General features: G+C 46.9%; 1 protein-coding gene across 6 annotated transcripts in view; it reads right to left on the bottom strand.

Annotated features, from left to right (window-relative positions):
• Nucleotides 1–25,165, bottom strand: part of tbrg1 (transforming growth factor beta regulator 1) — a 134,069-nt gene extending 108,904 nt beyond the window's left edge. For 4 of the 6 annotated variants that reach the window (XM_068020258.1, XM_068020260.1, XM_068020259.1 and 1 more), the window contains exons 1-3: nt 24,964–25,165; nt 7,139–7,305; nt 2,876–2,933 (exon numbers count right to left, since the gene is read on the bottom strand). In XM_068020258.1, the coding sequence (XP_067876359.1) occupies nt 2,876–2,933; nt 7,139–7,305; nt 24,964–25,074 (336 nt within the window). In that variant the 5' untranslated portion in view covers nt 25,075–25,165. Of the gene's footprint in view, nt 1–2,875; nt 2,934–7,138; nt 7,306–12,162; nt 12,272–24,963 lie in introns of all 6 variants that reach the window. The other 2 variants (XM_068020261.1, XM_068020262.1) reach the window with 2 other exon arrangements.
• Between the last annotated feature and the right edge of the window lie 1,661 nt (nt 25,166–26,826).

Genomic DNA, 26,826 nt, shown 5'->3' on the forward strand with positions numbered 1-26,826 from the left:
TGGTCCCAGCACGGATCCCTGTGGAACACCACTGGTCACACGTCTCCATTTTGAGAAACTCCCTTCTACTGCTACTCTCTGTCTCCTGTTGCCCAGCCAGTTCTTTATCCATCTCGCTAGTACACCTTGGACCCCAAACGCCTTCACTTTCTCCATCAGCCTGCCATGGGGAACCTTATCAAACGCCTTACTGAAGTCCATGTATATGACATCGACAGCCCTTCCCTCATCAATCAACTTTGTCACTTCCTCAAAGAATTCTATTAAGTTGGTAAGACATGACCTTCCCTGCACAAAACCATGTTGCCTATCACTGATGAGCCCATTTTCTTCCAAATGGGAATAGATCCTATCCCTCAGTATCTTCTCCAGCAGCTTCCCTACCACTGACGTCAGGCTCACTGGTCTATAATTACCTGGATTATCCCTGCTACCCTTCTTAAACAAGGGGACAACATTAGCAATTCTCCAGTCCTCCGGGACCTCACCCGTGTTTAAGGATGCTGCAAAGATATCTGTTAAGGCCCCAGCTATTTCCTCTCTTGCTTCCCACTGTAACCTGGGATAGATTCCATCAGGACCTGGGGACTTGTCCACCTTAATGCCTTTTAGAATAGCCAAGACTTCCTCCATCCTTATGCCGACTTGACCTAGAGTAATCAAACATCTGTTCCTAACCTCAACATCCGTCATGTCCCTCTCCTCGGTGAATACCGATGCAAAGTACTCGTTTAGAATCTCACCCATTTTCTCTGAGTCCAAGCATAACATTCCTCCTTTGTCCTTCAGTGGGCCAATCCTTTCTCTAGTTACCCTCTTTCTCCTTATATATGAATAAAAGGCTTTGGGATTTTCCTTAACCCTGTTTGCTAAAGATATTTCATGACCCCTTTTAGCCCTCTTAATTCCTCGTTTCAGATTGGTCCTACATTCCCGATATTCTTTCAAAGCTTCGTCTTTCATCAGCCGCCTAGACCTTATGTATGCTTCCTTTTTCCTCTTAGCTAGTCTCACAATTTCACCTGTCATCCATTACTGCTGGGAACGAAACACTTTCCATTTCAGGTACCCTGCATCAGCACCAAACACTCCTGCGTGAGGCCTAGCGCTGATATTTGTATGGAAAAAAGCTCTCTTTATTCTGTCCCAATCCCCGACGCCCACTGACCAGTATTGTCAGGGCTCCTTAGTGCCATATTTGATAGAATGCTGCCTTCATGTCGAGGGCAGTTATCCCCACCTCCTCTGACATTCAGCTCTTGTGTTGAAGTCAGGATCAGGATTGTGACAAGGTCTGCAGCCAAGAAATTCTGATGGAACCCTGACTGAGCATCAGTGAGCCACTCACTGGTTAGTAGGTGTTACTTGATGGCACTATTGATGATTCCTTCTACCACTTTCCTGATGATAGGACGGTAAATGGCTAATGTTGATTTGTCCTGTTCTTTGTGGCTAGGACATACATGGACAATCTTCCACATTGTAATGTTCGAACTTTGCTACGGGAGAGGCTAACTCTAGTCCATGAGTCTTCAGCACTACCTGTGCAACAGAACTAGCCACTCCCCTGGCCAAACTCTTCCTGCAACTGTTTCACCCATTAGGTGTGACTCTCAAATTGCCACGCTGGTTCTTTAATATGCAATCATTTTCCTCTCTCTTTCTATGGATCTCATATTGTTCCTATAATGGCGTCTGTGTCTCTGTTTGTCTCAGGTTCTTTCCCTTACTTCATAAATCTTTCATTCTATCTCTGCTCTCATGCAGATATCTTGCAATGTTTTTGTGTGACTCGGACACACTTTACTGCATTGAGGTACTCAATATCTCTTCTTTTTAAACTTTTTTTTAAAACCCTAGGGTATGTACTGAGATGATGGTCAGAGGTGAATATCAGAATTAGGCAAAGAGAGCGCTGGAATACGTACAAGTCGGAACAAAGGTGAAGGGCTGGATTCTCGGCCTGGGAAGGAAACCAGTGCTGGGAAGAAGTGGAGTGTGGGGCTTGGGAGCACATGGTGCCTCAGGGTAACTGTTGGGCTTGAGGATGAGGCTAGTAGGAATAGAAGGCTGATGTGTGGGTCCTCAGATGAGCGGAGAAATGAGTCTGGGAGTACGCAGTGGGGTGGCTATGGGGGCATTCAGTAGACTGGGTGAAATCAGTCTGGAAGAATTCGTTCGGCAGCAGGGACAAGACTGGACGGTTGATTTCAACAGTAAGTCAGTTAGAGGCTACTTTGGGAAGAGCGGTGTCTGATAGCATTTGGGTTCTGTGGTCTATGAGGGTTCTGGTGCTGGGAACATTTCAAGGAAACAGCAACCAATGTATTTCAAAAGAATATGGGCCACCACAGACAAGGACCTGGAGGTGTAGGACAGGCAGGTATCCAACAACCGATGCCTGTGGGGACACAGTCCTGGAGAGGCTGCAATGGAGCATCATGCTGCCTACTGACATCTCTCACTTTCAAAACAAGCAAACATCCGTGGAGGTTGAGCAGAAAGCAGGAAAACCTTAAAGCTCTACAGCGACAGAGTCTCTAACCAGCCCATGTGTCACTGTGAATAGCACCAACTACTGATGGTTCCCACAACGATGATGATTCCTTCCATCACTTTACTGATGATTGGGAAGAGGCTGAAAGGCAGGTAACTGACCATTTAGATTTATCCTGTTCTTTGTGGATAGGACAAAGCTGGGAAATCTTCCACATTATTGGGTTGGATGCCAATGTGATGACTGCACTGGAACAGCTTGCCGAGGGTAGCACCTAGATCTGGAGCAATCCATGAAACTTCTGGTGACCCAACCATTCTCGACACGAAGGGCAATATATAACATGGACTAGTATGTTGACTGAATAACAGTGCATACCTGTGCAGCATCCAACCATGTCATGTTTGGCTTGTCACTCACGTCAGCTGTTGGTTCACTAGTAGGGAGAAAAAAAAACTGTTTTTCATTACATTGTCTATGATGATACGCGATTTCCTTTAAAATGATATGTATGCTAAGAACAGCCATCAACCGGGCCAGCAAGGTTAAAAATGAACAGAGAGGAGATGAATCAGGAGACAGTAGTTAAATGATGCCAAGCTTCTGGCTCATTTTCTTTTCCTAGTCCAAGAGTAGAAGCCCTACTGCTAACCGGGCCAAGTCAGCAAATATGAGATCTTCCTTGCCTGTATGACTCAGTATCCAAAACGAATGTGACAGGCTTTAACACAATATGATGTAACAAAAAAAGAGGGTGTAGATGCATGTCAGGTGAATTCTTCAAGCGAGAACAAGGCCAAATACAAAAAGTTGAGAGGGGAGGTGAAGAGGAAAATAAGACTGGCAAAGAGAGAATATGAGAAAAGAATGGCAGTTAACATAAAAAGGAACCCAAAAATGTAAATAATAAGCGGGTAGTAAGAGGTGGGTGGGGCCTATTCGGGCTTAGAGGTACAGGGAAAGGCTAGAGTACAAAATGAGTACTTTGTATTGGTGTTTACCAAGGAAGAGGATGCTGACAAAATATTGGTAGAAGCAGAGGTGGTAGAGCTAATGGATGGGGTGAAAACTGATAGGCAGCATGTACTGGAAAGGCTGGCTATGCTTAGAGTGGATAAGATGTCTTTATGACCTACATTCCAAATTGCTAAGGGAAGTGGGTGGAGATAGTGGAAGGGCTTGCCATTATCTTCCAATCTTCCCGAGATATGAGGGAGGTGCCAGAGGGTTGGAAAGTGGCATATGTGACACCCTTATCCAAAAAAGGGTGTAAGGACATTCCTAGTAATTACAGGCTGGTCAGTTTAACATCAGTGATGAGTAAGGTTTTAGCAGCAATAATCAGGAAGAAAAGTTAAGAGGCACTTGGAGAGGTTTGAGTCACTTAAGGATAACCAGCATGGATTTGTAAAAGGCAGACCATGTTTGACTAATCTAATTGAATTTTTTGAGGAAATAACAGAAGGTGCATAAACAGAATACAATGGATGTTGTCTCTGGATTTTAAGAAAGTATTTGACAAAGTACCACATAAAAGACTGGTTAACAAAACTGAGGCTCATGGAATAGGAAGGTCGGTGTCCAATTGGATAAGAAAAATTGGCTTAAGGACAGAAAACAGCGAGTTGTGGAGGGTTTTTTTAAGACTGGAGGAGGGTAGACAGTGGTGTTCCCCAAGGGTCAGTGCTAGGACCACTGCATTTTTGATAGATACAAATTATTTGGATCTTGGAATAAAGAGTAAAATTTCAAAATTTGCTGATGATACCAAACTTGGAGATGTGGCAAACAGTGAGGAGGATACAAATCGACTGCAACAGGACATAGATAGGCCAGCAGAATGGGCAGACAAGTGGAAGATGGAATTTAATACAGACAAATGTGAGGTGATACATTTTGGCAGCAGGGACAGGGAGAGGCAATATAGCCTTAATTGCACAGTTCTCAAGTGTGTCAGCGACAGAAGGACCAGGGCGTTCATGTACTTAGATCTTTGAAGTGGCAGGGCACATTGAGAAAGTGGTTAGCAAAACACATGGAATCTTTGGCTTCATAAATAGAGGATATTGAGTACAAAAGCAGGGAAGTTATGCTGAACATTTATAAAGCTCTGGTTATGCCACAACTAGAGTACTGAGTCCAGTTCTGGTCACCACACTTTGGGAAAGATGAGAGGGTCCTTGAGAGGGTGCAGGGGAGATTTACCAGAATAGTTCCAGGGATGAGGGATTTTAGCTATAAGGTTAAGTTGGAGAAGCTGGGGTGTTCTCCTTGGAGCAAAGGAAATTGAGGGGAGATATGATAGAGGTGTACATGATTTAAATAAGGTAGACAAAGAAAAGCTGTTCCCATTAGCTGATGGTACAAGGACTAGGGGACACAGATTTAAGGTTTAGGCAAGAGATGCAGGGGGGTTGTGAGGAAGAACTTTTTTATACTGCAAGTGGTAACGACATGGAACTTGCTGCCTTCGAGGGTGATGGAAGCAGAGACAATGATTTGAAAAGGAAATTGGATAGACACTTAAGGCAAATACTTGCAGGGTTACAGGATTAAGCGGGGAATAGGACTAGCCGGATTGCTCTATAGAGAGCCAGCATGGAATCGATGGGTCAAATGGCCTCCTTCTGTGCAGTAATGATTCAAAGACAATCCCGACAAAACATTCATAAATCACTTGCGATTTGCTATCATGATTTAGGACTACATCTGAAACACTCTTACAGCCCTTGCAAGAGTCCAACCCAAAATTTATTATTCAATAAAGAATACGTACAGATTCACACTGATCATATTTTCAGTGTCACTGGCCCTTCGTATTAACCTTAGCACCCCCTTTCTCTTCCTGTACTGCTAACTTCAAAACAATTCTCAGAACTCTAATGATTAGAGTCATAAAATTTACAGCACAGGAGGTAACCACCTCCCTCTTCATGCCACTACCTATGCCAGTGCCTTCTCTTCAGCCAGAGCTGTCTACTCTCATGCCATTTCCCTGTTCTTACCCACATTCTTCAAACACCTATGACAGGGAGATAGATGACACTTAAGAGGGTGTGCTGCACTCAGAAATGCCATCCTTTGGATGAGAGGTTAAAACGAGGCTCCATCTGCCCTCTCAGGTGGACATAAAAGATCCCATGGCACTATGTCAAAGAGAAGCTGGGGAGTTATCCCCTATGTCCTGGCCAATATTTATCCTTCAACCAACATCAATAAAACAGATGACTTGGTCATGATCTCATTGCTGGTTTTGGGAGCTTGCTGTGAGCTAATTATCTGCCACATTTCTTACATTACAACAGTGACTACACTTCAAAAATACTTCATGGGCTGTAAAACGCTTTGGGTGCCCTGAGTTGTGAAAGGCATGGCATAAAATGTAAGTCTTTTCTTCTCGTTTTATGAAAACTAAACAACTGTTTCTCCAACCCGAACAGCAGGAAAAACACCAACATGAGGGGGAAAGAGACAGGGAGTTAGAGAAGATGTGACATATCTATCCATCTCAGTCCTGAAAGTTTCAACAGACCCAACATTGCTGATGGACAAGTAGTAGGTGGCCAGTGACAAATCTAAGGATCTCCCTCTGCTTAAAATCCCCCAAGACTGCAACCCCACTGTTGCCCGATCCAAAAACTACCCTCCTCAATTTTGTGGATCCCAGAACCGCTCCCTTAGTAATCCCCGAACCAGTGTTCCTGAATTTGCTCCAAATGCTACTAGATCTTATAATCCCACCTGCTCTCTCCCAGATCCCAGGGGGAATACAACATGGCATATAAATATTTTCCAGCACAACCTGTCCTGAATCCCCCTAGAAATGCACATCTGTCCTATCTGTGGGGCAGTGCCTGATGTGGAAGGATGTGCTCACTTCTGAACATTCCACCTACAGGCCTGATTAGAGTGATCAATCAGATGGGGCTAAAATCCTCCAACCTTTTAGATGAAAATTTAATAAAACTTCTCATAATGATAAATTAATTGCTGCTACTGGTACAAGAAAGAAAATATTTCATCCCCAAATAACATTTTCCTCTTTTATATAAAAAATGCAATTTCCATGTTCATTATATATTCCAAAATACTGGAAATTGCACTAAATATGTATAAAAAAGAATTCAACAATTTCTGGGGAGGCTGCAGGCCTCCAGACTCTCTAGAAAATGAATTTTGTGCCTTCAATATTTGCCTTTCAGTTTTCAAATCCTTGTTTTTATCCCTTTGTCCCTCAATACTAGAGGGTAATTGGTGTCTAGGAGGTTCAGTGACCTGAGGAGCACAGAGAAAATTTTGGAACATTTTAAATGGAAGAGTTCTCAGGACGTCCCAACAGCCAATGAAATACTTTTGCAGTGTAGTCATTGTTGTACTGTAGGTAAATATGGCAGGCAAGTTACACACAGCAAGATCCCACAAACAGCAATGTGATAAATGAGTAATCTATTTTAGCGGTACTCATTGAAGGGTAAATATTGACCAGGACCCCCAACATAAATGGAGAGAACAAAGGGTGAGGGAGAAACACGAGTAATTCCAACAAGACCTCCCGTTAAAACAGTTAGCGTTTTATAACCAAAGTGTAGTAAGACCCCCGCCCCATTAATGAATCATGAAAGGACTGACAGCAAAACTTACGTTTCCAGCGCTTCACTGGTTCCGGACAAAATTGTCACATTATCGAGGGCTGGGAAAAGAGAGTAATTCCCCTGTCCATCGTGGTCCATTTCAGACTCAAAATTGGAGAGAGAATTCATGGTGTCGATTGGAGATAGAGATGTCTCTGGAGAATGACTGCTTGTGGACTATTCAGGGCAAAACACACACAGCCCCAATTAATTTAAAAATGACTCTGCTTCATATCCAAGCCCTCACTAAAATACTTAATGTTACGATCAGTGTCTGACCTTAGGACAGTGTAGTCACTCAGCAGGTAGAATGCTTCCTATAGATAACTAGTAATGGCCTCAAATTAGGACTTTCTTTTTTAAGCATTTCTGTTAAAACTATTGAGACAAGAATTTCACTTTAGGATTTCAGTGATGATGGGCATGTGGAATTTCCACTCTATGCCCACATGATCTGTGGTAATGCAGAGGAGATTTGGTGCTGGACTTCGTGAGTTCAGATCCGACCATGGCAAGTTTTACATAAGAGTTACATCAAGTCTACAGGACAGAAACAGGCCAGTCGGCCCAACTGGTCTATGCTGGTGTTTAAGGTCCACACAAGTCTCCTATCAGTATATCCTTCCATTCCTTTCCCCCTCATGTGCTTATCTGGCTTCCCCTTAAATGTGTCTATGCTATTTGCCTCAACCACTCCTTGTGGTAGCGAGTTCCACATTCTCACCACTCTCTGGGTAAAGGAGTTTCTCCTGAATTCCCTATTCGATTTGTTAGTGACTATCTTAGATTTATGATCTCTAGTTCTGGTCTCCCAGACAAGTGGAAACATCTCTTTGTTTACCCTATCGACCCTTTCATAACTTTAAAAGAGCACTATCAGGTCACCCCTCAGTATTCTGTTTTATAGAGAAAAGAACCCCAGCCAGTTCAGCTAAGTATAAGATAAGCACTACCCCTCAATTCAGATACTATCATTATGAATCTTTTATGTACCTTCTCCAGTGTCTCGATCACATTTTTATAAGGAGACCAAAACTGTTCACAGTACTTCAAATGTGGTCTAGCCAAGATTCTATACAAGTTTATCATAACTTCTCTGCTTCTTAATTCTATCCCACTAGAAATAAACCCCAGTGCTTGGTTTACTTTTTTTAGTGGCCTTATTAACCTGTGTTACTACTTTTAGTAATTTGTGTATCTGTACCTGCAAACTGTCTGCTCCTCTACCCCTTTAGACTCTAATTTTCCAAGCGGTATGTGACCTCCTTATTCTTCCTTCCAAAATGCACCACCGCACACTTACCTATGCTGAAATTCATTTACCAATTGCACACCCATTTTGCAAGTTTATTAATTTCTTCCTGTCACCTGTCACAGCCCTCCTCTGTATTAACTACATTCCACAATCTGGTGCTGTCCACAATTTAAAAATTGTATTTCTGATTCGAGTCCAAATTGTTTAAATTGTGAACAGCGGTCCCTGAGGAACACTACTTCCCACCTTATGGCAGTCTGAGTCGTTGCCCTTAATCCTGATGCTCTGTTTTGTATCCAGTTTGGTAACCATTCTGCTACCTATCCCCTGACTGCACAGTTCTGACCTTAGTTCTGAGTTTACTGTGCAATACCTTATTGAAGGCCTTTTAAAAATCCCAAAAATATTATATCTACTGCATTACCCTTGGCTATGCCTTGTTACTTTCTTCAAAGAATTCAGTAAGGTTGGTCAAGCGTGACCTTCCCTTTTGAAATTCCAACTGACTACTCTTTACCATAAACAGAATTCAATAATTAGCAGGCTGATCTCAGAAAATAAATTAAAGTGGTCCGAAGGAGTTGGTCTCCTTCAGGCCAGGACACATGCCAACCCAATCCAGTCAGGCCCAAAGACAACTCCAGACCAATACTATGTGGTTCACTCTTAATGTCCCCTGGCCCAGTAAATTGGACAATAAACGTAACCTTTTCCAGCGTCAACCAAATCCTGAGAACATGTTGGAAAAACATACAGTTGTGCAATTTGATTTTGCCTTTCCAAACTTACCTGGAGAATTCTGAGTTGCGCAACCGAGGCAGGAGTGTCTAAGTCATTTGCCTTCGTGGGCAGACAAGTGGCAGATGGAATTAAATAGCGAAGTGTGAGGTAATACATTTTTGCGGAAGGGATAGGGAGAGACAAGATAGACTTAATGGCACAGTTCTAAAGAGTGTGCAGGAAAAGAGGGACCTAGGGGTTCATATGCATAGATCTTTGAAGGTGGCAGGACATATTAACAGAGTGGTTAGCAAAATATATGGGATCTTTGGGCTTCATAAAAGGACGTTTTCAGTACAAAAGCAGGGAAGTTATGCTGAACATTTATAAAGTTCTGCTTAGGCCGCAACTGGAGTACTGTGTCCAGTTCTGGTCACCACACTTTAGGAAGGATGCCTTGCCGAAGAGAACAGGCAACTCCTCAGAGGGCCAACAGCATAAAGGGATGAGTGGAAACAGCCACGTTCCAGCACAGGATGTGAAGGTAATTGACAGAGTGGAGAGAAGATTTACCAGAATGGTTCCAGGGATGAGGGAATTTAGCTACAAGGTTATAAATAAAAACAGAAAGTGCTGGAAATACTCAAAAGGTCAGGCAGCATCTGTGGAGAGAGAAGCAAAGTTAACGTTTCAGGTCAGTGACCTGAAACGTTAACTCTGCTTCTCTCCCCATAGATGCTGCCAAAGCTGCTGAGTATTTCCAGCACTTTCTGTTTTTATCTCAGATTTCCAGCATCCGCAGTATTTTGCTTTTATTTTAGCTACAAGTTTAGTTTGGGGAAGCTGGAGTTGTTCTCCTTGAAGCAAAGGAGATTGAGGGGAAATCAGATAGAGGTCTACAAAATTATGACAGGTTTGGATAGGGTAGATAAAGAAAAGCTGTTCCCATTAGCTAATGGTACAAGGATTGAAGATTGTGGGCAAGAGATGCAGGGGGACGTGAGGAAGAACCTTTTTACGCAGCCTGTGGTAATGACCTGGAACTCGCTGCCCACAAGGGTGGTGGAAGCGGAGACAATTGATGATTTCAAAAGGAAATTGGATGGGCACTTGAAGTAAATAAACTTGCAGGACTATGGAGATCAAGCCAGAGAATGGGACCCATTGGATTGCTATACAGAGAGCCGGCATGGACTCGGGATGGATCGAATGGCCTCTTTCTATGTCATTATGACTCTATGGGCCGGATTTTCAAAGCGCACCTCCACTGCGTCGCTCTTGCTATGTTATTTTGAAATGTTAACGCCCTAATTTGGCAGGAGGCAAGCTCAGTGTCCCTGGAGTCAGGAGCTGCCTGCCTGACGCCAACAGCAGAGACAGGCTTGGGCCATGCCTCTGCCTTGCCGAAGAGAACAGACAGCTCCTCAGATGGCCAACAGCATAAAGGGATGAGACTGAGTGGAAACAGCCACGTTCCAGCACAGGATACCAGAGGGCCCGATAATTGTTAACATGAAAAGACGTTCCTTCACCCCCACCCCCCCCTCCCCCGCGAACCTGACAGCTGTGCACTAAATGCCCCAGATTGGTTGGGTTCACCGAGATCTCCAGTAAAGATTGTAGTCCCGACCTCCCCAGCCCAATAACAAGCTCTGAAAGGAGATTAATGAGCCGTTAATTGGAGGCCAGCAGACTTGTTCCCTCCCCCTCACCAGCACTTTGAATATTCCAGACTGTCCTGGAGGCATCGGAATCTAGACACGACTTGCGGGCTCGCAATTTTTAAATCATGCCCGCACCAGGTCCTGATCCCGCTGGCATTTGAAAATTCAGCCCAATGATCTGATGATTCTGTGTGCTCAGGTACATGTCTTGGGAAGGGGGTGTACGGAGTGCAGATGTCACTCGTAGAGATTACATTAAACTGCATATATCACAGCCTCTGTACACCAGCAGCTCCTGGAGGTCTGGTCTAGGAGTAATCCGTCAATGAAGCAACCAAGCTAAGTCCCCGACCCTACAAAAGTAGAACGGTGCAAACCAATGAGTGAATAGTATAGTAGCAGATATAAATAAGACTGGGTTTCAAGGACGGGATTGTTGCTCTGGAGGGGAAGCCTTGGTGGTTACGTCCCACGCATGCATGTTGAATTAAGAGCATTCTGCCATGTACTGGCACAGCTTCAAGCTGTCTCAGCTACAGTGTTTATTGCCACTCAGGTCCACAGTGAGGGCTGTGTGACCTTGGCCTACAGTGAATGTCATGCGTGTGACATGAAGCACCCGTTTTCTACGTCTATGTCACCTTCACATGTCTAGGCTGTTGGTTCCTGACTCAGAGCTCTCAGCTCTGCCTCCTGAAATGCCTGGTGTTTAACTGGGACTGTTGATAAAAACTTGGATACTCAACAAACACACAGCTTCACCTACTGTATAACGAAGTATCAAAACATGGTGGCAGTGGTGGCCATGATTTTTTAAAACAACTTTCACTTTTAGTGGATATATCAACATTCTGCACAACTAAAAAAGTTACTAGACAATTAAAGCCTGTACAAGATAGCGCCAGGGTTTGCTCTACCATCACCTCCAGTGTCGACATCCACAATGTGAATGCTACAGAGATTTGAGAGTGCCTTGGAAAACGACTCCCCTTGCGACAGAACTCGACAAGAAGGCAGGAAAAAGGCAGGATCATAGCGATCAGGGAAGAAGTGCATAAAGTCTATTCCATGTGGTCGATTGGCTCATAGATGGAGACTGAGACATGATGGCAGAACTGCTGAGGAAGTTCTCTCAGTACTGCCAACCACATGGGAACGTCCCCTTTGAGAGATACAAGTTCAACAGGAGAATACAAAAGACTTTGGAAATATACCTCTTGGGTAGGTGATGGCATAGTGATAATGTCACTAACCCAGAGCCCCAGGCAGATAGTGAAATCTGAATTCAATTAATTAATCTGCAATTAAAATCTAGTCTAATAGTGACCATCAAACCATTGTCGATTGTCGAACCTATCTGAATGTCCTTTAGGGAAGGAAATCTGCCGTCCTTACCTCATCTGGCCTGCATGTGACTCCAGACTCTCAGCAATATGGTTGACTCTTGAAATGCCCTCTGAAACGGCCTGGCAAGCCACTCAGTTGTATCAAATCGTTGCAAAGTCTAATAAAAGGAATGAAACTAGATGGACCACTCTGCATCAATCTAGGCACTGGAAAGACTACGGCAAACCTCGCCCTGTCGAGCGTTCAGAGTCCTCATTACTAACATCTGGGGGCTTGTGCCAAAATTGGGAGAGCTGTCCCACAGACTGGTCAAGCAGCAGCCTAACATAGTTATACTCACGGAATCATATCTTACAGACAATGTCCCAGATACTGCCATCACTATCCCCAGGTATGTCCTGTCCCATCGACAGGACAGACCCAGCAGAGGTGGCGGCACGGTGGTATACAGTAACAAAGTAGTTTTCCTGGGAATCATCAACATTGACTCCGGACCCCATGAAGTCTCATGGCATCAGGTCAAACCTGTTGATTACCACCTACTGCCTTCCCTCAGCTGATGAATCAGTGCTCCTCCATGTTGAAAATCAATTGGAAGAAGCACTGAGGGTAGCAAGGGCACAAAATGCACTCTGGGTGGGGGACTTCAATGTACATCACCAAGAGTAGCTCAGTAGCACCACTAGTGACCGTGCTGGCCGAGTCCTAAACGTCATAGCTGCTAGACTGGGTCAGCGGCAGGTGGTGAGGGAAGCAACAAGAGGAAAAAACCTACTTGACCTCGTCCTCACCAATATACCTGTTGCAGATGCATCAGTCCATGACATTATTGGTAGCAGTGATCACCGCACAGTCCTTGTGGAGACGACGTCCTGCCTTCACATTGAGGATACCCTCCATTGTGTTGTGTGGCACTACCATCGTGCTAAATGGGATAGATTTCAAACAGATCTAGCAATGCAAAATTGGGCATCCATGAGACACTGTGGACCATCAACAGCAGCAGAATTGTATTCAACCACAATCTGTAACCTCATGGCCTGGCATATCCCCCACTCTACCATTACCATCAAGCTGGAGGACCAACCCTGGTTCAATGAAGCGTGCTGAAGGGCATGCCAGGAGCAGCACCAGGCATACCTCAAAATGAGCTGTCAGCCTGATGATGCTGCAACCCAGGACTACTTGCATGCCAAACAGCAGAAGCAAATGCAATAGACAGGGCTAAGCAATCCCACAACCAATGGATCAGATCTAAACTCTGCAATCCTGCCACATCCAGTTATGAATGGTGGTGGACAATTAAACAACTGACAGGAAGAAGAGGCTCCACTAACATACCATCCTCAATGATGGGGGAGCCCAGCACATCAGTGCATAGGCCAAGGCTGAAGAATTTTCATCCATCTTCGACCAAAAGTGCCGAGTAGATGATCCATCACTGCCTGCTCCTGAAGTCCCCATCATCACAGATGCCAGTGTTCAGCCAATTCAATTCATTCCACCTGATATCAAGAAACGGCTGATGGCACTGGATACTGCAAAGGCTATGGGCCCTGACAACATTCCGGCAATAGTACCGAAGACCTGTCCTCCAGAATTTGCCGCGCCCCTAGCCAAGCTGTTCCAGTACAGCTACAACACTGGCATCTACCCAGCAATGTCCTATACACAAAAAGCAGGACAAATGCAAGCCGGCAAATTACTGCCCTATCAGTCTACTCTCAATCATCAGTAAAGTGATGGAAGGAGTCGTTGACAGTGCTATCAAGCAGCACTTACTCAGCAATAACCTGCTCACTGACACACAGTTTGGGTTCCGCCAGGGACACTCAGCACCTGACCTCATTACAGCCTTGGTCCAAACATGGACAAAAGAGCTGAACTCCAGAGGTGAGGTGAGAGTGACTGCCCTTGACATCAAGACAGCATTTGACCAAGTATGGCATCAAGGAACCCTAGCAAAACTGGAGTCAATGGGAATCAGGGGGAAAATTCTATGCTGGTTGGAGTCATACCTAGCACAAAGGAAGATGGTTGTGGTTGTTGGAGGTCAATCATCTCAGTCCCAGGACATCACTGCAGGAGTTCCTCAGGGTAGTGTCCTAGGCCCAACCATCTTCAGCTGTTTCATCAATGACCTTTCTTCCATCATCAGGTCAGAAGTGGGGTTGTTTGATGATGATTGCACAATGTTCAGCACCATTCGCGACTCCTCAGATACTGAAGCTGCCCATGTCTATATGCATCAAGACCTGGACAATATCCAGGCTTGGGCTGATAAGTGGCAAGTAACATTCACACCACATAAGTGCCAGGCAATGACCATCTCCAACAAGAAAGAATCTAACCATTTCCCCTTGACGTTCAATGGCATTCCCATCGCTGAATCCCCCACTATAGACATCTTGCGGGTTACCATTGACCAGAAACTTAACTGGACAATCCACATAAATGCTGTGGCTACAAGAGCAGGTCAGAAGCTGGGAATCCTGCGGTGAGTAACTCACCTCTGAATCCCCAATGCCTGTTCCCCATTTACAAGGCACAAGTCAGGAGTGTGATGGATGGGTGCAGTTCCAACAACACTCAAGAAGCTCAACAGCATCCAGGACAAAGCAGCCCGCTTGATCTATCCACCACCTTCAACATTTACTCCCTCCACCACTGATGCACAGTGGCAGCAGGGTGTTCTATATACAAGATGCACTGCAGCAACTCACCAAGGCTCCTTTAAAAGCACCTTCCAAACCTGTGACCTCTACCACCTCGAAGGACAAGGGCACTAGATGCATGGCAACACCATCACCTGCAAGTTCCCCTCCAAGCCACTGTAACCGAATGGCTAACAGCTAAACATCTACAAAGCATGATGGGTAAAGAAGCCATCTTGCATGAGCACCAGAACTGTGAAGAGCAGAAAAGAGCTGTGGTTGCAGTTTAAGGAATCAGTCTGCTGACTAAGCGGCATGTGTTAAGAATTGCTTAACATAAAACTGCTGGCAAAAGGTTGCCAAACAAGGAACAATGGACAGAAAGAGGAATCTTGTTTAACTGAGACCTAGTCAAATAGATGATGACGTTAAGTCTCAACAAGACAATGGAACTTGGGCCAGGCGTGCATGTGTATCATGACTCAGTGCCAGCTGGATAAAAGAAGGAACATCGGAGACATCAGGAGTGAAGACCTGCAGGAACAACCATCGCAGAAGAGAGCCCTGGGCCCAGGATTCAGTGAAGAGAACCCATCGGGAGGGAAACTGATGACCTTGCCTTGCAACGGGTGGTATTTAAGTCCAAGCCGTGAGTCTTGCGACTTATTGTAATAAGTAACAAGCAGTTTAACAAGTGACTTAAGTATCAATAAAAGTGTTTCATACGAAGTATCTCGTGTAAGTGTCTCTTTGTCTGACATGTCAGTAGACACCTCAGTACGGGGTCAACATTTTGGCATCCCTGGGTGTACACGGCTAAGTGATCACCTTAAATTCACACCTTGTCTGAATCACAGACATGCCGGACAAACAGCAATAATGGCAAATAGTTGCCCAGATTGGGGGAAGGTGCTCCAGGAGTACCTAAATCATAAATGGCCCAAATGGGTTGAATATGCTGATAAGGTATTGAAGGGTCCGGGACCCGCTGGACAGAAGCACTGAGAACAGGCGATAAAGGGACAGGCGAAACGCACCTCCAAGCTCAGTAAGGTTACAGCGATAGCCAGTTGCATGAAAGAATTATGTAAAAAGGAAATAAAAAATGTGAGACTAAAACAGGAGCTAAAAGCTGTGAAACAGGAAATAGTTGAGTTACGTAGAAGAGTGTCGGATGAGGAACAGAAAAATCAGGTACATATGTTGCATATGAATCAGTTCCAAGCACAGGGTGAGAAGGCTTATCAGGAAAAGGAACGGGTTGTCAGAGAGCGTGACACCGCCAATCAGGCAATTGTGGAAATGACCGAGAAATGCTAACTTACAGACGGCTGTAAAGGTCCTACATAAGTCGGGTACAGGAAATAGACATCAAGCCGCCGATCACACAAAGTGGCAGTGTGAAACTGACAAATTAAAGTTGCAACTCTCAATTCGGAAAGGCATGATGTGTGCGTTCGGAGCTAAAGAGCCAGATGGAAAAAATGAGGAGGAAAATGAGGAGATCCAGGGTATTACTCTCGGGACATGGGTTCGAATCCCACCACAGCAGAAGGTGGAATTTAAATTCAATTAATAAAAAATCTGGAATTAAAAAGCTAGTCTAATGATGGCCATGAAACCATTGTCGATTGTTGTAAAAACCCATCTGGTTCACTAATGTCCTTTAGGGAAAGAAATCTGCTGTCCTTACCTGGTCCGGCCTACATGTGACTCCAGACCCACAGCAATGTGGTTGACTCTTACATGCCCTCTGAAATGGCCTAGCAAGCCACTCAGTTGTATCTAACCGCTACGAAGTCAGTAAAAAGGAATGAAACCGGACCGACCACCCAGCATCGACCTAGGCACCGGAAACGACTACGGCAAACCCAGCCCGGTCGACCCTGCAAAGTCCTCCTTACTAACATCTGGGGGCTTGTGCCAAAGTTGGGAGAGCTGTCCCACAGACTAGTCAAGCAGCAGCCTGACATAGTCATACTCACGGAATCATACCTGACAGACAATGTCCCAGACACTGCCATCACTATCCCCAGGAATGTCCTGTCCCATTGACAGGACAGACCCACCAGAGGTGGTGGTACAGTGGTATACAGTAGAGAGGGAGTTGCCCTGGGAGTCCTTAACATCGACTCCGGACCCCATGAAGTCTCATGGCATCAGGTCAAACATGGGCAAGGAAACCTCCTGCTGATTAGCAGCGACCGCTCTCCCTCAGTTGATGAGTCAGTACTCCTCCAAGTTGAACACGCCTTGGAGGAGGCACTCAGGGTGGCAAGAGCACAGAATGTACTCTGGGTGAGGGACTTCAAGGTCCATCACCAAGAGTGGCTTGGTAGCACCACTACTGACCGAACTGGCCGAGTACTAAAGGACATGATCACAGAAAAAGCTGGAAATACTTGGGTCTGACAGCATCCAGGCCTCCTAAAGAAGGATCCAAGACCTGAAACATTCTCATGTTTTTCTATGGATGCTATTTTTCCAGCTATTTCTATTTACAAATGCTTGCGGTTTAATGCAAGTACCTGTGGGGAAGAGAATAATTTGATGAAATAATTTGTTGTTAGCTATCATAGGTAGGAGAATTGAGGGAAGGTAGGGATGTGGTAGGGAATATGGGATTAATGTAGGATTAGTATAAATGGGTGGTTGATGGTCGGCACAGACTCGGTGGGCTGAAGGGCCTGTTTCAGTGCCGTATCTCTCTACGACTCTATGACATAGCTACTAGACTGGGTATGCGGCAGGTGGTAAGGGAACCAACAAGAGGGAAAAACATACTTGACCTCGTCCTCACCCATCTGACTGCCGCAGATTCATCTCTCCATGACAGTATTGGTAGGAGTGACCACCACACAGTCCTTGTGGAGACAAAGTCCCGCCTTCACATTTAGGATACCGTCCATTGTGCTGTGTGGCACTATCACTGTGCTAAATGGGAGAGATTTCGAACAGATCTAGCAATGCAAAACTGGGCATCCATGAGGCGCTGTGGGTCATCAGCAGCAGCAGAATTGTACTCAACCACAATCTGTAAACTCATGGCCCGGCATATCCTCCACTCTACCATTACCATCAAGCCAGGAGACCAACCCTGGTTCAATGAAGAGTGCAGGAGGGCATGCCAGGAGCAGCACCAGGCATACCTCAAAATGAGGTGTCAACCTGGTGAAGCTACAACCCAGGACTACTTGTGTGTCAAACTGTGTAAGCAGCATGCAATAGACAGAGTTAAGCGATCCCAAAACCAACGGATCAGATCTAAGCTCTGTAGTCCTGCCACATCCAGCCGTGAATGGTGGTGGACAATTAAACAACTAACTGGAGGAGGTGGCTCCACAAATATCCCCATCCTCAATGATGGGGGCGCCCAGCACATCAGTGCGAAAGATAAGGGAAAAGCATTTGCAACAATCTTCAGCCAGAAGTGCCGAGATGATGATCCATCTCGGCCTCCTCCTGAAGTCCCCAGCATCGCAGATGCCTGTGTTCAGCCAATTCGATTCACTCCTCGTGATATCAAGAAACGACTGAAGGCACTGGATACTGTAAAGGCTATGGGCCCTGACAATATTCCGGCAATAGTACTGAAGACCTGTGCTCCAGAACTTGCGCACCCCTAGCCAAGCTGTTCCAGTACAGCTACAACACTGGCATCTACCCAGCAATGTGAAAAATTGCCCAGGTATGTCCTTCACACAAAATGCAGGACAAGTCCAACCTGGCCAATTACCGCCCCATCAGTCTACTCTCAATCATCAGTTAAGTGATGGAAGGTGTCATCAACAGTGCCATCAAGCAGCATCTGTTAACAAGTGGGGCGGCACAGTGGCGCAGGGGTTAGCACCGCAGCCTCACAGCTCCAGCATCCCAGGTTCGGTTCTGGGTACTGCCTGTGCGGAGTTTGCAAGTTCTCCCTGTGACCGCGTGGGTTTCCGCCACGTGCTCCGGTTTCCTCCCACAGCTAAAGACTTGCAGGTTGATAGGTAAATTGGCCATTGTAAATTGCCCCTAGTGTAGGTAGGTGGTAGGAAAATTGAGGAAAGGTGGGATTAATGTAGGATTAGTATAAATGGGTGGTTGATGGTCGGCACAGCCTTGGTGGGCCGAAGGGCCTGTTTCAGTGCTATATCTCTCTATGAATAACCTGCTCAGCGATGCTCAGTTTGGATTCCGCCAGGGCCATTCAGCTCCTGACCTCATTACAGCCTTGGTTCAAACATGGACAGAAGAGCTGGTGAGGTGAGAGTGAATGTCCGTGAATCAAGGCAGCATTTGACCGAGTATGGCATCAAGGAGCCCTAGCAAAACTGAAGTCAATGGGAATCAGGGGGAAAACTCTCCACTGGTTGGAGTCATACCCAGCACAAAGGAAGATGGTTGTGGTTGTTGGAGGTCAATCTTCTGAGCTCCAGGACATCACTGCAGGAGTTCCTCAGGGTAGTGTCCTCGGCCCAACCATCTTCAGCTGTTTCATTAATGACCTTCCTTCAATCATTAGGTCAGAAGTGGGGATGTTTGCTAATGATTGCACAATATTCAGCACCATTCACAACTCCTCAGATACTGAAGCAGTCCGTGTAGAAATGCAGCAAGATCTGGACAATATCCAGGCTTGGGCTGATAAGTGGCAAGTAACATTCGCGCCACACAAGTGCCAGGCAATGACCATTTCCAACAAGAAAGAATCTAACCATCTCCCTCTGTCATTCAATGGCATTAACATCACTGAATCCCCCACTATCAACGTCCTACGGGCTACCACTGACCAGAAACTGAACTGGAGTAGCCACATAAATACCGTGGCTACAAGAGCAGGTCAGAGGCTAGGAATCCTGCAGCAAGTAACTCATCTCCTGACTCCCCAAGCCTGTCCACCATCTACAAGGCACAAGTCAGGAGTGTGATGGAATACTCTCCACTTGCCTGGAAGGGTGCAGCTCAAACAACACTCAGGAAGCTTGACACCATCCCACATTGTTATTCTATTTTAACGTTGGAAAGTTGAAATGGAAATAAAATTAGACATGGTACTGTATGCATGGAAACATGAGCGATTGATGGATACAACTAGAGTGTAACATGGCATGGACTTGAATATCTGCTTATGCAAGGCGAGGTATAATGAGATTTAATTGTGATCCAATTTGCTAACGCTCAATGGATCAAAGTGGGGACCATAGCTAACAGCTAAACATCTACAAAGCATGATGGGTAAAGAAGCCAATCTTGCACAAGCACCAGAAATGTGAAGAGGTGAAAAGGGCTGTGGTTGCAGTTTAAGGAATCAGTCTGCTGACTAAGCGGCTTGTGCTAAGAATTGCTTAATATGAAACTGCTGGCAAAAGGTTGCCAAACAATGAACAATGGACTGAAAGAGGAATCTTGTTTAACTGAGACCTAGTCAAATAGATGATGAGGTTAAGTCTCAACAAGACAACGGAGCTTGGGCCAGGTGTGCATGTGTATCATGACTCAGTGCCAGCAGAACTTGGATTAAAGAATGAAGATCGGAGACATCAGGAGCGAAGGCCTACAGGAACAATCATCGCGGAAGAGAGCCCTGGGCCCAGGATTCAGTGAAGAGAACCCATCAGGAGGGAAATTGATGACCTCGCCTCGCAACGGGTGGTATTTAAGTCCAAGCCGTGAGTCTTGTGATTTATTGTAACAAGTAGTTTAACAAGTGAAATAACCAGTAGCTTAACAAGTGATTTTAGTATCAATAAAAGTGTTTCGTACGAAGGGGGAATGTTAGGATGAACTTTTTTACGCAGCAAGTGGTAATGACCTGGAACTCACCGCCCATGAAGGTGGTGAAAGCGGAGGCGATCAATGATTCAAAAGGAAATTTGATGGGAACTTGAAGAAAATAAAGCTGCACGGCAACAGGGATCGAGCGGGGAGTGGGACTGACTGGATTGCCCCGCAGAGAGCCGGCATGGTCACGACGGGCCGAATGGCATCCTTCTCGGCTGTAAACGACTATAACTCTAAGAAGTAACTTAAGACTATAACACCTGGAAGCCTTTCTTCAGCAATTCAACGAACGCGGTGCGGTGTTAAACATAGACAAACTGAAACTTCAGAGGCAAAAACACAGGAGTTGGCCATTTAGCCCCTCGAGCCTATTTCGCCTTTCAATGAGAACATGGCTGATCTGTGACCTAACTCCATATATCTGCTTTTGCGCATATCTCCTGACACTTTTGGTTAAAAAAAAATCTATCAATCTCAGATTTAGATTTAATAACTGGTCTACCATCGATTGCCATTTGTGGACAAGAGTTCCAAACTTCTATCATCCTTTGCAAAGTCAGTCGACAATGTAATGCAGCTCAATTTGGACTTGGAGCAGAACTGATGCAAAATGGACAACCAGTCACCTATGCATCAAGAGCACGAACATCAGAAGAGAAGCAATATGCAGATGATTATAATGAATGGCGGAGCAGGCTGGAAGGGCCGAATGGCCTGCTCCTGCTCCTAATTTCTATGTTTCTATGAATTTCTAGCAATGGTGTTTCCCTGCAATAAACCTGAAGCCTGCATCAACGGTCGGGACACAGTGAATACTGAAACAATCACTGTCAATTGGAATCCATAGTACTTAAGTGACTAAACAACATGCCGAAACAACTTTGGAGAATCTTGCTGAGACTCCAGAAATGCAGTCTGAACATTTTCTATAAGAAAGGGGATATGATGGTCCAGGCAGGTACACTGAGCAGAGCGTACTTGCCAGAGGTTAACACCTGTGATTGGATATGTGAGCTAAAGATCTCGATCATCGCAAATTACTTCTGGTTGGAGACTCATGCTGGCAACAATTCAATCACGCTGCAGCGGATGACCCGATTCAGAAGCAACTGCATGTAATCACTCAACAAAGCTGGTCTGAGATTGACTCACGGGTATCTGAATGCCTCCACCTGACACTGACTTTTGAGACAAATTAACGGTCCAAGGTGAAATTTAAAAAAGAAATCAGGAAAGCAAAGAGAGGGCATGAAAAAATATTGGCAATATCAAGGAAAACGCAAAGATTTTTTATAAGTACATAAAGAGCAAAAGGATAACTAAAGAAAGATTTGGGCCTATAATAAAAGCAAAATACTGTGGATGCTGGAAATCTGAAATAAAAACAAAGTGCCAGAAATACTCAGCAGGTCTGGCAGCACCTGTGGAGAGAGAAGCAGAGTTAACATTTCAGGTCTGTGACCTTTCTTTCATCAGAACCTAGATAGAGTGGACAGGAAGGCCCTATTCTCCTTGGTTGAGGGGAGGTCCAAAACCAGGGGGCATAAGGTAGGAGGTTTAGAGGGGATTTGAGGGGAAATTTGTTCCCGAGGGTGGTGGCAATCTGGAACTCACTATCTGAAAGGGTGGTCGAGGCAGAAACCCTCAGAACATTTAGAAAGTACTCGGATATGGACCAAGAGCTAGAAAGTAGGATTAAGCTGGATGGCTCCTTGTCAACTGGCACTACAGCACCAGATTGTGTCTAGTCTTTGGTCAAAGGTTGGTGCCGACCTTTGTGAATTACATGGCTAAATCCTATTTGCCATGTGTGCTTACTACAGTAACTTCAATAAAGCAGTCAGCCTTACTTCAGCTACAACATGGAGCGTTCGGAAAGAAATGAAGGGAATGTTGGCAAGATTTGGACTACTATTGGATAACGATCCACAATTTGCATCCGGAATTTACAGTGTTTGCCAAGACATGGGGAATTAAACATCACCTCACTGCCCGCAGTCCAATGGCAAAGCCAATAATGCAGTCCAGATTACCAAACGACTCTTCATAAAATTCAAGGAGTCTGGTCAATCAGTTTCTAGCTCCATTAGATTGGTGCAACACACTGAGTGAGGGTGTAGGTCCAAGCCCTGCAAGGAGACATGTGTCATAGGTGCCAGACATTACCTCTGATAGTAAGAACACTCCTACAGCCATAATATTCAACTGAGGAAGACACTCGTGAGCAAATCGGCATGAAGCAACATCAGCAGCATTACTATAACAGGAATGCTGGAACTTGGAATGCTGGAACATGTACAAGTGTTCTGGGTCATTAAACTACAACAAGCAAGTTGGCAACTCATCATACTGCAGCAATCACCATCAGTGGATTTGTGTTAATGAGCCACCTGTAAACAACACACCCGAGATTGAGGATTTTTCTGGAAGGCAGGTCCCAGTGGTCCACAGTCTCCAAATCAAACAATATGCAAAACCCCAGAAACTCCTGGTATTCAGACATCAATCACCGATGACAGATCTGGAAGACAGCATAAGCCTCCAGCTTGAAGGATGGACTATTTGTTTTTCCAGTGCCTGCTTGGGATTATGTGCTTATGCCGCTCTCAACTCTAGCTCCTGCAAATCCTGTTGTTTAACTGGGAATGTTAATAAAATATGGATACTCAACACATGGCTTCACTTACTGCATAAAGCAATATCAACACAGTGTGACTCTGTCACTGATGATGGGGACAGTGAGAGGGTTTGCAGTTATGTATGCTCCCAGCCCATCACATCCTAGTGCAGCACCTTTTTATAACTATTTGAGTTTTGTGAACTGGGAAGACTGGCATTTATTGCCCATCTGAACCACAGAGGAATAAACATACCAGCCTCTAGCTGGTATCAGGGCTGGGGTTAGAGCTGAGTTGGCACGGGTCATAGGATACCTGGGATGAATATCCCAATGCCTGCAGGGATCAGGGTGCAGCTCTGCCCTTGGTCCCTGTGGTGACTAGGGTGCAGTTCAGCTCCTGGTGCCCACGGGAATCGGGATGCAGCTCTGGCCCCAGCACCCATGGGAATCGGGGTGCAGCTCTGCTCCTGGTGCCTGTGGGAATCAGGGTGCAGCTCTATCCCTGGTGCCTGCAGGGATCGGGATGCAGCTCTGCTCCTGGTGCCCACAGGGATCAGGTTGCAGCCTGCACTCAGTGCCTGCAGGGATCGGGGTGCAGATCTGCCCTAGGTGGCCACAGGGATCTGGGTTCAGCTCTGCCCACAGTGCCCGCAGGGATCAGAGTGAAACTCTGCACTTGGTGCGCACAGGGATCGGGGAGCAGCTCTGTCCTTGGTACTCATAGAAATCGGGGTGCAGCTCTGTACATGCTGTCCACGGGGATCAGGGTGCAGCTCTGGCTTCGGTGCCCCCATGGATGGAGTGCAGTTCAGCCCACAGAACCCGCAGGGATCGGGTGCAGCTCTGCCCTCAGTGCCTGTAGGGGTGGGGTGCAGTGCAGCTCTGCCCTCAGTGCCCGCAGGGATCGGGTGCAGCTCCGCCCTCAGTGCCCACAGTGATGGGGTGCAGCTCTGGCTTCGGTTCCCGCAGGGATCGGGTGCAGCTCTGCCCTCAGTGCCCACAGGGATGGAGTGCAGCTCTGCCCTCAGTGCCCACAGGGATGGGGTGCAGCTCTGGCTTCGGTTCCCGCAGGGATGGGGTGCAGCTCTGGCTTCGGTTCCCGCAGGGATCGAGCACAGCTCTGCCCACGGTGCCTGCAGGGATCAGGTGCAGCTCTGCCCAACATGCCCACAGGGATCAGATGCAGCTCTGCCCAACATGCCCACAGGGATCAGGTGCAGCTCTGCCCAACATGCCCACAGGGATCTGGTGCAGCTCTGCCCATGGTGCCCACAGGGATCTGGTGCAGCTCTGCCCAACATGCCCACAGGGAACAGGTGCAGCTCTGCCCATGGTGCCCACAGGGATCAGGTGCAGCTCTGCCCAACATGCCCACAGGGATCTGGTGCAGCTCTGCCCATGGTGCCCACAGGGATCAGGTGCAGCTCTGCCCAACATGCCCACAGGGATCTGGTGCAGCTCTGCCCATGGTGCCCACAGGGAACAGGTGCAGCTCTGCCCAACATGCCCACAGGGATCAGGTGCAGCTTTGCCCATGGTGCCCACAGGGATCAGGTGCAGCTCTGCCAAGGGTGCCCACGGAATCCGGCTACAGCTCTGCCCCTTCAAGTCTGGCCATTTCCTGGAGCTTTTATCACATGACCTCCCGCCTCAGTCCGCCCCTCCCAGTCGAACAGCTTCAATTCCGGGGGACTCCAGAGTAGTCGGGAAAGATTGGGAATCTCCGGCCTGATGCCGGGGAGCACTGAACTGCGGCGCGTTAGGCACCACAGGGAAGTGCGGGGAAAGCGCTAGATGTCGCGGCTCACTCACCACCGGCAGCAGGATCGGGGGTTTGTGCCCGTGTCGGAGCTGCTCCTTTCCGTGGATCATCGGCGACTTGTGCAGAATCTCCGCTTCCGTCTCCAGGCTGTGAGACTCCATAACGGAGCCGAGCCGAATGGAGCGGAACGGCCCAACGGCAGGAGCAGGAGCTCGAGCTCGAGCTCGGACTCGTGGCCGCTCGGGGGAGACTCGGGGCTGCTCGGGGGAGACTCGGGTCCGCTCGGGGCCGCTCGGGGGAGGCTCGGGGCTGCTCGGGTGCGCTCGGGTCCGCTCGGGGGAGGCTCGGGGCCGCTCGGGGGAGGCTCGGGGCCGCTCGGGGGAGGCTCGGGGCCGCTCGGGGGAGGCTCGGGGCTGCTCGGGTGCGCTCGGGGCCGCTCGGGGGAGACTCGGGTCCGCTCGGGGGAGGCTCGGGGCCGCTCGGGCTTTTCCGCGAGACTCAGTTTAGTCGCTGAAGCGAAATAAAAGCAAAATACTGCGGATGCTGGAAATCTGAAATAAAAACAAGAAATGCTAGAACCACTCAGCAGGTCTGGCAGCATCTGTGGAAAGAGAAGCAGAGTTAACGTTTCGGGTCAGTGACCCTTCTTCGGAACTGAAGCGGCCCGACCGTGAGGTGCAACGACAAGAATATCCAGTTCACAAAATCGTTACTGCGCAGAAGGAGGCCGTTCAGCCCATCATATCCGCACTGGCTCTCCGAAAAAGCAATTCCCTCTGTTCCATTCATCTTCTTTGGGCCTCCTTATCTCGAGAGACAATGGATACGCGCCTGGAGGTGGTCAGTGGTTTGTGAAGCAGCGCCTGGAGTGGCTATAAAGGCCAATTCTGGAGTGACAGGCTCTTCCACAGGTGCTGCAGAGAAATTTGTTTGTTGGGGCTGTTGCACAGTTGGCTCTCCCCTTGCGCCTCTGTCTTTTTTCCTGCCAACTACTAAGTCTCTTCGACTCGCCACAATTTAGCCCTGTCTTTATGGCTGCCCGCCAGCTCTGGCGAATGCTGGCAACTGACTCCCACGACTTGTGATCAATGTCACACGATTTCATGTCGCGTTTGCAGACGTCTTTATAACGGAGACATGGACGGCCGGTGGGTCTGATACCAGTGGCGAGCTCGCTGTACAATGTGTCTTTGGGGATCCTGCCATCTTCCATGCGGCTCACATGGCCAAGCCATCTCAAGCGCCGCTGACTCAGTAGTGTGTATAAGCTGGGGGTGTTGGCCGCTTCAAGGACTTCTGTGTTGGAGATATAGTCCTGCCACCTGATGCCAAGTATTCTCCGAAGGCAGCGAAGATGGAATGAATTGAGACGTCGCTCTTGGCTGGCATACGTTGTCCAGGCCTCGCTGCCGTAGAGCAAGGTACTGAGGACACAGGCCTGATACACTCGGACTTTTGTGTTCCGTGTCAGTGCGCCATTTTCCCACACTCTCTTGGCCAGTCTGGACATAGCAGTGGAAGCCTTACCCATGCGCTTGTTGATTTCTGCATCTAGAGACAGGTTACTGGTGATAGTTGAGCCTAGGTAGGTGAACTCTTGAACCACTTCCAGAGCGTGGTCGCCAATATTGATGGATGGAGCATTTCTGACATCCTGCCCCATGATGTTCGTTTTCTTGAGGCTGATGGTTAGGCCAAATTCATTGCAGGCAGACGCAAACCTGTCGATGAGACTCTGCAGGCATTCTTCAGTGTGAGATGTTAAAGCAGCATCGTCAGCAAAGAGGAGTTCTCTGATGAGGACTTTCCGTACTTTGGACTTCGCTCTTAGACGGGCAAGGTTGAACAACCTGCCCCCTGATCTTGTGTGGAGGAAAATTCCTTCTTCAGAGGATTTGAACGCATGTGAAAGC

Source organism: Heterodontus francisci, chromosome 42, assembly GCF_036365525.1.
Source record: "Heterodontus francisci isolate sHetFra1 chromosome 42, sHetFra1.hap1, whole genome shotgun sequence".
In the NCBI taxonomy this organism is placed as follows: domain Eukaryota; kingdom Metazoa; phylum Chordata; class Chondrichthyes; order Heterodontiformes; family Heterodontidae; genus Heterodontus; species Heterodontus francisci.